This window comes from Prunus avium, chromosome 8 (genome assembly GCF_965620075.1).
Source record: "Prunus avium chromosome 8, drPruAviu1.hap1.1, whole genome shotgun sequence".
Taxonomy (NCBI): domain Eukaryota; kingdom Viridiplantae; phylum Streptophyta; class Magnoliopsida; order Rosales; family Rosaceae; genus Prunus; species Prunus avium.
The window spans coordinates 27,609,373-27,621,848 of NC_142291.1; the positions used below are offsets into that span (position 1 = coordinate 27,609,373).

General features: G+C 34.5%; 1 protein-coding gene across 1 annotated transcript; it reads right to left on the reverse strand.

The window, feature by feature from the left end:
- Positions 1–300: 300 nt before the first annotated feature.
- Positions 301–10,614, reverse strand: LOC110768825 (S-adenosyl-methionine 4-1-methyl-2-pyrrolidinyl-3-oxobutanic acid methyltransferase). Its single transcript, XM_088245829.1, has 5 exons — positions 10,398–10,614; positions 2,048–2,106; positions 1,431–1,835; positions 877–1,137; positions 301–787 (listed from the first exon to the last, which is right to left on the reverse strand). Exons 1-5 carry the CDS (start codon positions 10,612–10,614, stop codon positions 428–430), a joined length of 1,302 nt encoding a protein of 433 aa, XP_088101955.1. The 3' UTR covers positions 301–427.
- Between the last annotated feature and the right edge of the window lie 1,862 nt (positions 10,615–12,476).

Here is a 12,476-nt window from a genome sequence, read left to right on the forward strand (position 1 = left end):
TTTTGGGTTCAAGCATCAATTGTGTGGTGGATTTTTTTTTCTTGTTTTCTTTTAAAAAAAATGTTTTTAAACTTGAACTGGAGTTTCTAAATCTTCTTTGTGTGATTCTAATCAACAAAAAAACATATAATTAACAATCTTGAACATGAACTCTTTTCAAGGGTCTTAAATTTGAGTTTGGATAGCTAGTTAGGATTTTGGGTTTTCTATGAATCGAAAACTGAAGCGATAATTTTCCAAAGAAGCTTCGCTTCCATTTCCTTTAACGCGTTTTAAATTGAAGTATGAATAACACAAAGATGACCAAATGTCAACAACTTTATTCTTAACAATAAACTGAAGTCCAAGAGACCTGAAAGGTACAAACGTTACATAAACAAAGCATATGGAACATAAATCTTGTTGCCCCATTTCTTGAATATTCATCTCAACGCTTCTTTGTCAACGAGATAACCAGGTTAATGAACTGGCAGTTTTCCCTTTCCATGTGATCAAGAACATCTGCTTCAAACCTACGAAACAAATCGTCCATGGGTGCTTCTCCGAATTGGCTCGCCAGAATCGGCTCTCCCACAGCCCTTATGTCAGTGGCAAATATTGCAGCCCTTGTCTTCTTATCAAGGCCACTGTTAGCTTGCTTGACATAAGAGTCCCAATCATTTTTGAAAACTTCAAGCTTTTGCAAAATAAAAGATCCTTCAGCCTCGATCACCTCTTCGATCTCCTTGGTTGTAGGTGCATAGTATGGCATATTGAATCTGTCCAGTTTTTCCTCTTCAATCAAGCCCTGAAAATTCATCAAAGTACATTTCAAATTAGCAATAAATATTGTGTCCCAAATCTTTTAGAAATCAGTATGATCTAATATTTAATTACCTCTAAAACCATGTCATTGACCTTCATTCCTACAAATTCCCAAATGCAAAGGGGATCGTCACTCTTTATGCTGCCCATGGTTGTGAGGACCATACTGCCCCCAGGGACGAGCTCTTCGGCACGTGACCTCAGAAAGACTGTGAAGTCCCTTTTGAATTGCTCCAAGTATTGCTTAAACACAGCCGGAGGGCTTGTCTTTGCTATATATATGTTCCCCTTGTTAAGTCCCTCTCCTTCTTTGGTCACCAAGCCTTTTGGAACCTACGTACACACGTTTATGCTCATCACTTGTCAGATTAAATTATCAGACACGATTTTAGATTATTATAATTTTACCAATTGAATATTTTAAATTATCACTTGTCAGAAATATTTTAAATCCCTAGTTGCTTGAGAAAGTCTTCTCATGGAGACATTTTTATGTTTGACTACTGGAGCATCCTGCCATGCGGTGTAACTAATGAGTTATATATAACTGGGTGTATGAAGAGTTTATGCCTACTAGCAGTAAACAGTATAATAACGACTCAATGATTGATTAAAAAAAAATCAACCTCAGAGATCCACATGAGAGCATAAGAAGAGTGAACAAAGTGGAGAGAATTTTCGGGGAAGAGCCTGCCATAGAAAGAGCCAGGCATTCCTGCAATGAAACATGGCCCAAGCTTCTTTTCAGGTTCTTCATCAAGTTTCTTATAGAAGCCTGGCAATGACCTGAACACCGTGTTGAAATCGTTTCGGGGAAGATCATTCAAGAAGGCTTGGAGTGATGGAGGTGGGCGGTTGAGTTTTTGGAAAGTGTTGCGGATGTTGTCTATGATATCTGATACCACCAAAAGGGTGTTGGGTCCTGAAGAGCATCCCAAGTCCGCTATTTTCAAACACTCTGGGAAGAGAGTGCAACACAGCTCCTCTATGCTTGCATCAACTATTGGCTTCACCGTTGAAATCACTGCTCTCTGAAAGAAAGAAAAAAGTTTAAGAAAGCATGAATTTTGCGTAGTTCTGGTTAGCAAAATAGTTTGAGAAAGAGCCATGCTCTTTAAGTGGTGAATATACAAATTATTTACTTTTCCTCTTATAAGTACTTCATATAAAATGAACTAGGGAGAGAGAGAGAGAGAGAGAGAGAGAGAGAGAGAGAGAGAGAGAGAGAGAGAGAGAGACTCACTTGAAGTAGGGAATTGTTTGCATAGCTTGTCTTCCCAACTCCTCCATTTTTATGTTCTCAAATAATACTCCTCTCTCTCTCTCTCTCTCTCTCTCTCTCTCTCTCGGTATCTATTCTGCTGGAAGACTCCCTCATATTTATAGCAAAATGCTTACCCAACACAACTAACTTGTTACTTTTTTACCTCGAAAATTTAAAAGTTCCAATTCACAACTAGTACCTCTTAATTACTAACTTACACCAACAACTTGAAACGTTTTGAGGTGCATGACCTAACACAGCTTACGTGGGATTAAGTACGTCATAAGCTAAAAATATGATTTGATTGACCAAGTGTACAAACAACCTAATTAACTTTTTAGAGGCGACGACTTCGGTTGGTGAAATAGTGCAGCTAAACGTAGGGCCCCATAAATCACAAACGTTAAGATTCCTATGTAAACTAACACATCTTTGGCAGCATTAGTTGTCTAACAGTGCACACCAATTAATTAAGGACAACTACATACATCAATTTTCCTCGCTTAATTATCACTTTTCCTGAATTGAAAAATGGGAGATTCACTATTATGCTTAATATAGGAGTCCAAACTATAAAAATACCCTATATGAAATGGACTTTAGAAACACACTCAAGGCCCATTTACAACATAACAAAGAGGCTTTTAACTTCTTATAAATTACAAAACTGTCATCAATTTCTTAAAACAAGCCAAACCTCAAAACCTCATTAAAAAAAACCCAAAATACTCAATAGGGTATCAAAGTAATTTAATAATCAAAATTAAATTCAATAGGGGCAGCTGTCAATTTTTGGGTTTTTTTGGAGTTTGTTTATAGAAATTATATGATGTAGGGTTTATCTATATTATTAGTGCTAAAAATGGATATATGACTAAATATCTCGTAAAAAATTATTGGAAGTGCTAGTCTCTCCTTTCCTATGATTGACTAATCAAGGCACAATTTCGGGACAGAATTGCTCGATAATTAAGTAACTGCAAATGGACAATTATATCTTTTTCCTTTTTTTTATACACACGATATTAGGAGAGGGGAAATTTCCACACGGAATCGCGGGACGTATTGTACAGTACATGTACATCACGTGAAACTCGTGGTCGGTGGAGAGAGAGAGGGCCATCTTTTGGAGCTTAATGACGTGGTTCATCCATGACCATTGAATCAAGCAGCTGGAGCCGAAAGTGCCAATAATGAGAGATTGAGTGGTCTTGTTCAAAAGGAATTTCCTTTCCACGGGGAATTCTCAATTTCTCATTCTTTTTTGTCTTATTTTAAGAAAGAGTTTAGAAAAGGTAAGAACTTTACTGGGCTTGTTTAGGTGGGAACGAGAGAAGAGAAGGGGAGGGTTAGATATTTTCTAGGGTTGGAAAAGATCCGTGTGTTTTTTAAATTATTATAAAAATAATAATAATAAAACATACGTATTTTTTCCTTTTTTTTTAAACTTGGAAGAGAAAAGGTACATTACATAAAAATAAGCGGGCACAAATGTAGTTTTGTGTTATACGGGTGTCACATTTGTCTGATAAAGACACAACTATTGTGTCTACATAAATAAATAATTTTACTTTTTCTGAACAACTTGTCAAATGATACTTATTATTTACATTTAATTGACATTTGACACAATTCTTTGTGTCCAGTATAAATTTGTACTTTATGAAAATTAATTTGACATAATTATTTGTGTTTTATGCGAGAAGAGGACGAATAAAATTTATTTTGTTACCTTTTTATTTTACCCGAAAATTTTAAAAATTCGGTATCAAAATTCCGATTAGTATGTAGTCCCCCTTAATTACTATAGGTTACGTGGGATTAAGCACGTCATTTTTCTACTCAATCAGTGCACAAATTTAAACAACCTAATTGAGATTTGAGAGGTGACTTTAGTTAGTCAATACGTCACAAACTTTATATATCGATCCTAGGCTCCATACTTCACAAACTAAGATTCCTACGGAACTAACACGTATTTGGCATCATTTGACAAAAAGGACAAAAAAACCAATGTGCACTGATTAAGTAGATAGATGGCATACAATAGGATTACTTGTTTAACTATGAATTCTCTTGAATTAAAAAATTGATGGAAGTGCAGGTTAGGTTTGGTCAGTTGCCAAAGATATTGAGCCCCCTTATGCCTAAGTTCGAAGTCCTCTCCTTCTAGCTTGATCGATACAATAGGTTCAGGATCCTCTATTTTTGTATGACTAACTAATCAAGCCATAATTGATAGAGAGAGATAAATTCGAACTTGGATATAAGAGTGATTCAATATCTTAGACAACTCACCTGGCCTAACCTAACCTGCATCTGCCTTATTATTGTTGTATTGTACTTAGTTGGAAATGGACATTTAAAACGATATGCATGAAAGTTTTGTTTTGTTTTTGGTTTCTGGCGGTCCATTTCGTGAAACTCGTTTGGGTGTGGAGAGGGCCATTTTTGGAGCTTATAATGACGTGCCCAATCATGCAGCAGAGCCTAGTGTCGCCTGGTGTAGGGTAAGAATGTGAGTTTAATGGTACAAGTTTCATCTTGTGTACCACCAACAATAATGTGGTGCAAAGTCAAAAACAAGCAAACTTGGATTTTAATCTGTGATCTACGATTAGGGATGCCAATTTTCCCCGCGGATAAGGATTTTCGCTGGGATTCGATCTTAATGGATCAGGTATGAAGGATAACAAATGGACATGAGAACGGGTACCGGGAATTTTTTGAGTATGATGTTTGGAGAGGGACGAAGATCGTATTTTAATCCCCAACCCGAACCCTCCCGTTTAGTTTTTCAGTTTCAAAGTTCTCTCAGAAATACTATTCTGAAGAACACTTGTAAAATTATGAGTGCTACTACCTATCAATAAAATCTTTCAAGATTTTCAGTAAGTCTGCAACTTCATTATTTTCAATTATCAGTTAATGCTAATTTTATTTTTATCAGTCTTTACTTACGCATTACTTTCAATATTTCATTATTTGAAGTTATTTTATTATCTCTTCTTCATTACTGCACTTTCTTCTGGTCTCTAGATCCCCTCTTGATATATATATATATATATATATATATATATATATATATTATAGTAGGTATAAATATATTATTAAAGTGATTGTGCCGACTAAGTTTTATATTTTCTATTATTATATTATATATTTATATAGTTTATACGAATCTTAAGCCACACTACTTATATATTTAGTTAACTTCTGGTCAATATTTAAATATTATATATATATATATATATATATATATATATTCATTATCTTGCACTAGTCCTATTTCTTTTTCTTTTCAACAAAGTGGTTTTATATTGATTTTTTTCTTCTGTAATGGGGCTGGTCGGGGAACCCCATTCCCCAAAGAAAGTGGGGATGGGGAATCCCCGACATGAATATTGCGGGTATGAAGGTGGGATAGGGGAAAAAAAGCTTAATGGGGATGGGGATGGGAATGACATATACCCACCCCTGATTCGAGCCATTGTCATTCCTGAATTAAAAAATTGATGGAAGTGCTGGTCCTCCTTTCCTATGATTGAATAATCAAGGCACAATTTCGAGACATAATTGCTATAAATAAGTAGCTGTAAATGGACACTTAAATCTTGTTTGTTTTTTCTTTATACAAACGATATTAGGAGTGGAAAAATTTGACGGTTTAGATTAATTTTATTTACATCATACTTAATGAAATTATATCTAATCAAAATTTTAAAATTTTTAGGAAGATTTGTTTAGAAAAAATAATTAAACCTAACACACACAAAATCAACACAAAAAAATTAACATAAAAAAAATTTAACAAAAAAAAAATATTAATACAAGAAAATTGAATTTATATCTTTGAATTTGCATCCAACTCATTGGAGAAAAAATGACATTTGCATCTCTCGGAAGAGTAAAAGGAGATGTAAAAGTGGCTTTACACCCAATAGAATCAATTGGTGAAACGGAGGGCTAAGAGTGGCCTCATTAAAACCTTGCCATATAAAACCCCCAAAGAAGGAAAATCCGGTCAAAGAAAAAGAGTACCACATCACCTCTAAATAAACAACAGAGGAAAACAAGAAAGCACTGTTAAGTTTGCATCCTATCGCTCTCTAGCACCTGCTCCAGCCAAGGGGGACCAATATCTTCCCAACAACCGCAACTACTACAAAAAACACTTTGCGCGACGAAATAATTTTGTTGCGCAAAGTACAATTTCGTCGCGCAAAGTTTGAGTGACGAAATTTTGGTTACGCAAGTTCTGTCACGCAAAGATCGTAAAGAATGGTTTTGCGCGATGAAAATTATTTTTTGTCGCGCAAAGTTACTTTGCACGACGAACTATAACAACTTTGCGTGACGAATACTAACGTCGCTCAAAGATACTTTGCGCGACGAATTATAACTACTTTGCGCGACGAATACTATCAACTTTGCGCGACGAATATTAATTACTTTGCGCGACGAAAGATAACGTCGCGCAAATACACTTTGCGCGACGAAATATTCAATTTTTTTTAATTTTTGTTTTTTTAAAATTTTAAATTAAAATAAACTAGTTTAATAGTTTGCGCGACGAAATATTTTGTCACCCAAGGTTTTTGACACTTTGTTTTATTATTTCTCTTATATCAATTTCATTATATTAATTTTTCAAATTTTTACTTTTTAAATTTAATTTAATTGTATGATTTTATTTTTTTTAATTACTTTAATTTAAATTGACATATTCAAAATAAAATTACATATGAAAAATAGTGGTCAAATTATCCAATATATATAATATTCAAAATGTACACATAAATTAACAAAGTACAATAATAAAATCTACAAGCCTATTGTGGTGGTAGTGGCAGAGGATATGTCTCGATAGCATCCAAATCCTCAACTTTAGCCGTCAAAGTCTCGACGATTCCCCACAAAAAAAAACAAATATTGTCAAATAACAACAAAATAACAAAAAATTGGCATAAACTCAAAACTAACTCCAAAAACACATATTAATGAAAAAAAAAATTAAAGTTTAGAGAGAATATACCTTTTGGCAAGATTTTGAGTGAGTGAGAATGAGAGGGAGAAGTGTGTGTGAGAGAATAGAGAAGATAGTGAGAGAGAGATGAAAGAGTGAGTGAGAGTGAGAGATGATGAAAAGAGAGATAAGAGAGTGAGTGAGAGTGAGAGATAGTGAAGAGAGAGATGAGAGATTAAGTGAGAGGAGTGAGTGTGAGAGAAAGGGTAGGATTTGGGGAGAAGGAAAGAGAGAGGAGAGGTAAGAGTAGAAGACATTGAGAAAATGGTGGAGGTGTTATTTTGGTTTTAAAAACCGTATCACTTTGCGCGACGAAACAATATGTTAGTCGCGCAAAGTTTCGAAAAAATTTTTTAAAAAAAATTCTCATTTTTGGTGCGCGCCCAAATTTTTAGGGTTTTGCGCGACGAAATTTTGGTCGCTCAAAGTTTTGCGCGACCACAATATTCCCGCTTCCCATTTTTGGTACCCGCCCAAATTTTTCGGTTATACTTTGCGCGACGAATGGCTATATATTGGTCCCGCAAAGTCGTAAATTTTTTTTTAAAAAATTCCCATATTTGGTACCCGCCAAAATTTTAGAGTATACTTTGCGCGACGAACTACTATATATTGGTCGCGCAAAGTTGGAAAAAAAATTTTAAAAAAATTTCACATTTTTGGTACCCGCCCAAATTTTTCGGGTATACTTTGCGCGACGAATTATATATTCGTCCCGCAAAGTCGTAATTTTTTTTTTTTTTAAATTCCCATTTTTGGTACTCGCCAAATTTTTAGAGTATACTTTGCGCGACGAACTACTATATATTAGTCGCGCAAAGTCGTAAAAAAAATTTGCAGTTTTGGTACCCACCCAAATTTTTAGAGTATACTTTGCGCGACGAATTATTATATTGGTCGCGCAAAGTCATAAAAAAAATTTAAACCTACTAATAAATATATATACTATTCAATTTCTTAAGTGTTATACGTACAACATAAACAAATTTAAAGCTACTCAATGATCCAACCGTCAAACTTGTTTGTTTATACTTCGAGATCATATGCGCCAAAATTCGGAAAAAATAAACATTAAGAGATCAAATCATGGGACAAAACATTTCAACGGTTATAAAAGAAAAATCAAGATTTAACGATTATTTCAACTCTGATTTTGATGATTTTTTACAGCTACACTCCTTGACCCTATATGAATACAATGACTACATTCGATCATCAATTTAAAATATTTACACTAGTGGATACCACAAAATCTTATGTTATATTTAATGAAAGTATAAATAAACTCTTAATTGTTAGTGAATATATTGTTTTGATGGCATACACATTCTATGAAACTAGTTTCAACGATCCAGCCATCAAAGTTGTTTGTTTGTTTACACATTGAGATCATATACGCCAAAAATCGGGAATTTTTTTTTTTCAGAGATCAAGTAACGAGACAAAACATTTTGACGGTTATAAACGAAAAATCAAGATTTAACGGTTATTTCAACTCTGATTTTAATGATTTTTTACAGCTACACTCCTTGACCCTATATAAATGCAATGATTGTATTCGATCATCAATTTAAAATATTTACACTAGTGGATACCACAAAATCTTATGTTATATTTAATAAAAGTATAAATAAACTCTTAATTGTTAGTGAATATATTGTTTTGATGGCATACGCATTCTACGAAACTAGTTTCAACAATCCAACCGTCAAACTTGTTTGTTTACACTTCGAGATCATATACGCCAAAAATCGGAAAAAATAAACTTTCAGAGATTAAGTAATAGGACAAAACTTTTCGACGGTTATAAACGAAAAATCACGATTTAACGGTTATTTCAACTTTGATTTTGACGATTTTTTACAGCTACACTCCTTGACCCTATATGAATATAATGACTGCATTCGATCATCAATTTAAAATATTTACACTAGTTGATACCACAAAATCTTATGTTATATTTAATGAAAGTATAAATAAACTCTTAATTGTTAGTGAATATATTGTTTTGATGGCATATGTATTCTATGAAACTAGTTTCAACGATCCAACCGTCAAACTTGTTTGCTTATACTTCGAGATCGTATACCCTAAAAATCGGAAAAAATAAACATCCAGAGATCACGTAATGGGACAAAACATTTCAATGGTTATAAACAAAAATCACGATTTAACGGTTATTTTAACTCCGATTTTGATGATTTTTTACAGCTACACTCCTTGAACCTATATGAATATAATGACTCAATTTGATCTTCAATTTAAAATATTTACACTAGTGGATACCACAAAATCTTATGTTGTATTTAATGAAAGTATAAATAAACTCTTAATTGTTAGTGAATATATTGTTTTGATGGCATACACATTCTACGAAACTAGTTTCAAAGATCCAATTGTCAAACTTGTTTGTTTATACTTCGAGATCATATACGCCAAAAATCGGAAAAAATAAACATTCAGAGATCAAGTAATAGGACAAAACTTTTCAACGGTTATAAACGAAAAATCACGATTTAACGGTTATTTCAATTTCGATTTTGATGATTTTTTACAGCTACACTACTTGACCCTATATGAATACAATGAACCAATTTGATCGTCAACTTAAAATGTAATACATTTAAAATATTATATTTTTCTAACAAAAGAATTTTTTTTTATTTTTTTTGTTTTTATTTTTGTAAAGACTTTGCGAGACGAAGTTTATAAATTCGTCGCGCAAAGTCTTGCAAAGATTTTTATAAAAAAAATTATTTTATTTATTTTTGTAAAGACTTTGCGAGACGAAACACATTTCGTCGCGCAAGACTTTATGCACCGAATTTTATTGTTTCGTCCTGCAAAGTCATGCAAAGATTTTTACAAATAATTTTTTTATTTTCTTTATTTTTGTAAAGACTTTACGAGACGAACCACACTTCGTCGCGCAAGACTTTGTGCACCGAACTTTATTGTTTCGTCGCGCAAAGTCATCCAAAGATTTTTAAAAATTATTTTGTTTATTTTTGCAAAGACTTTACGAGACGAACCACATTTCGTCGCGCAAGACTTTGTGCACCGAATTTTATTGTTTCGTCGCGCAAAGTTACTTTGAGGGACGATGTTTTGTCGTCGTGCAAAGGTTTGTTGCACAAAGTGGCTTTGTGCGACGATTTTTGTTTCGTTGCGCAAAATTTAGTCGCGTAAGACTTTTAGCGACGAATTTTAATTTTCGTCGCGCAAAGTCACTTTGAGCGACGAATTGTGTTTCGTCGCGCAAAATTTGGTTGTGCAAGGGTTTTTTTTTACTAGTGCGCAAACCTTTCTTCAATCCAAACTGGGCCAGTGCATGTGCAGCCCCATTGCCATCGCGAGGTTGAAACACTACATCAACCACCCCACTATCCGCCATTAATCGTCTAATATCCTCCACCACATTACCCAAATTACTCCGCCACTCCAAAGCTCCCTTGAGCATCGCCGCTGCTTCTTTGGAGTCAGTTGCATGCACAAATTGAGTATAGCCTTTAAACCCCATCATCAATAACCCTTCTCTCAATGCCACCAACTCAGTGCCTAATACATTCAGCCCAGGTGGACCGAAAGTAGCAAACCCACATATGAATCTCCCTGCATTATCTTTACAACAGCCCCCCAAACCTCTCCTTTCTTCTTCACGGTCCAAAGCACCATCCCAATTAAGAATAATTGTATGCAGAGGCAGTCGATCCCATTTGATTTGTCGAGACACCCCAAACAGCTGGGGCCGCACCAAACATGATTTGATACTTGTAACTGAATGATTCGTGGGAATGTGATATGTTGGAATGTGCGTTCAAGTGTAGCTACAAAGTCAATAACCCTAGCAATAATTGCATCATAGCAGGACTGTTTATGAGATTTTAAATTTGATATCTTCATAACAATCTTTCATAAAAACAGTAAGGTTTTTCTTTTACCATCTTTGAAGCTAGAATTTTTATAACTAATAAAACCCATCAGCTAACAAAGTCATAATCAATTTAGAAGTGATAATTAAATAACAAGTAATAAAGGGAGGTACGAATCATCAAACAAGTAGCATTGGACTTAACCTTAAGCAACCAAATCAAGGAAAAACTTAACAAAACTTTTCTACTGACATAAATTTAACCACCACTTTTTGTTTTACACATGTGAGATTTAAGCAGTTTCTTCGTGTGTACCAACAATATTGAATAAATGGTGCAAAGTGGAAAATAAAATATAAGCTTTTTATCCGAGGTGTATCCTCATCACCATTCTTAATACTTTACACCTATTCAAAGGCATAACCATGGTTAACATTTTACTTTGTATTTATGGAACTATGGTTATGCATATGGAAACGTGTCAAGTGTTGAGAAGAAGAAAAACTTCCTTGGCATGGGGATGCCAGGGTAAGCAATCCAACTAAGTATCCCCGTCCAACGATCTCTCGACAGCTGTCACCCATTAAAATTGAAAAAGAAAAAAATTTACACATGTCCATTTGGTTTTCTGATTTTGAAGGTGATATAATTGAATGAAACTTTGCTGTTTTGTGGAATGGGAATAATTGATTGGGACAGTTTTTCTTTTTCTTCTTTCCCCTCTCAATATTTAGAAATTGGAATGACAGTTTTTGTTCCATGCTAGCTAAAGGCTTCCTTAACAAGAACGCTTGCAGCAGATCTGTCATTCTTTGATACAATGACAGCTTAACGGTAACTATGCATATCACTGTCAAGTGTGCCATTTTGATAAGGGTCATGCTAGGGATACTGATCGGTGCATATTTACATATCATTTTGTACCCTTCTAGCTTATGGTTTGGTTATGTTTTTGAGTTAAACTTGTGCTTTTAATCCTTTTTGTGTTTATCTTTCAGTTCATTGAGCTTTAGGTAATAATGAGGGCTTTGGATAGTAAATGATGCAATCCATGCATGTTAGGGCCTAATTTGGATGAATGGATGAAGAGCTTAAAGACAAACTCAATTTTGGCTACAGTCCCCTGCCAGCTCAGTTTCGTAGGTCATATTGCAAGCTTTGTTTCAGCAATCTACATAGCTCGGATGAGGCCACATTCTTCATGAAAGTTGTTCCAATGGGTATGTAATATAACATATCCAAAATTCAGCCCCATTGGATAAATATGGAGTCTGTTACCTAGCAAACACAGAGCCATGCTCAGGATGGATTTTATCAGCGCGCAAAATGAGTTAGCAATTTGTTTTGGCCTTAACTTCCTCCTCCGACCTTGGATTGGCCCAAATGATATATGGATGGAAAGAAGACATTCTTAACTTCAAGTTTGAGTGCTTAAAGTCTTAATTTGCTTAAGGGAAGCCCAATTCGTAAGCCCTTGAAGTTGCTGGTCATGCTGACCTCAGGATGAGCT

Bases quoted from the DNA above. Each gene is read 5' to 3' on its own strand.
- LOC110768825 (XM_088245829.1), bottom strand. From the start codon at position 10,614: ATGGGGTTTAAAGGCTATACTCAATTTGTGCATGCAACTGACTCCAAA. The intron at 1,138-1,430 runs GTTGATTTTTTT...GTGTGTACGTAG, and splicing joins CTCTCATGTGGATCTCTGAG to GTTCCAAAAGGCTTGGTGAC. The intron at 788-876 runs GTAATTAAATAT...ATGAATTTTCAG, and splicing joins TCAATGACATGGTTTTAGAG to GGCTTGATTGAAGAGGAAAA.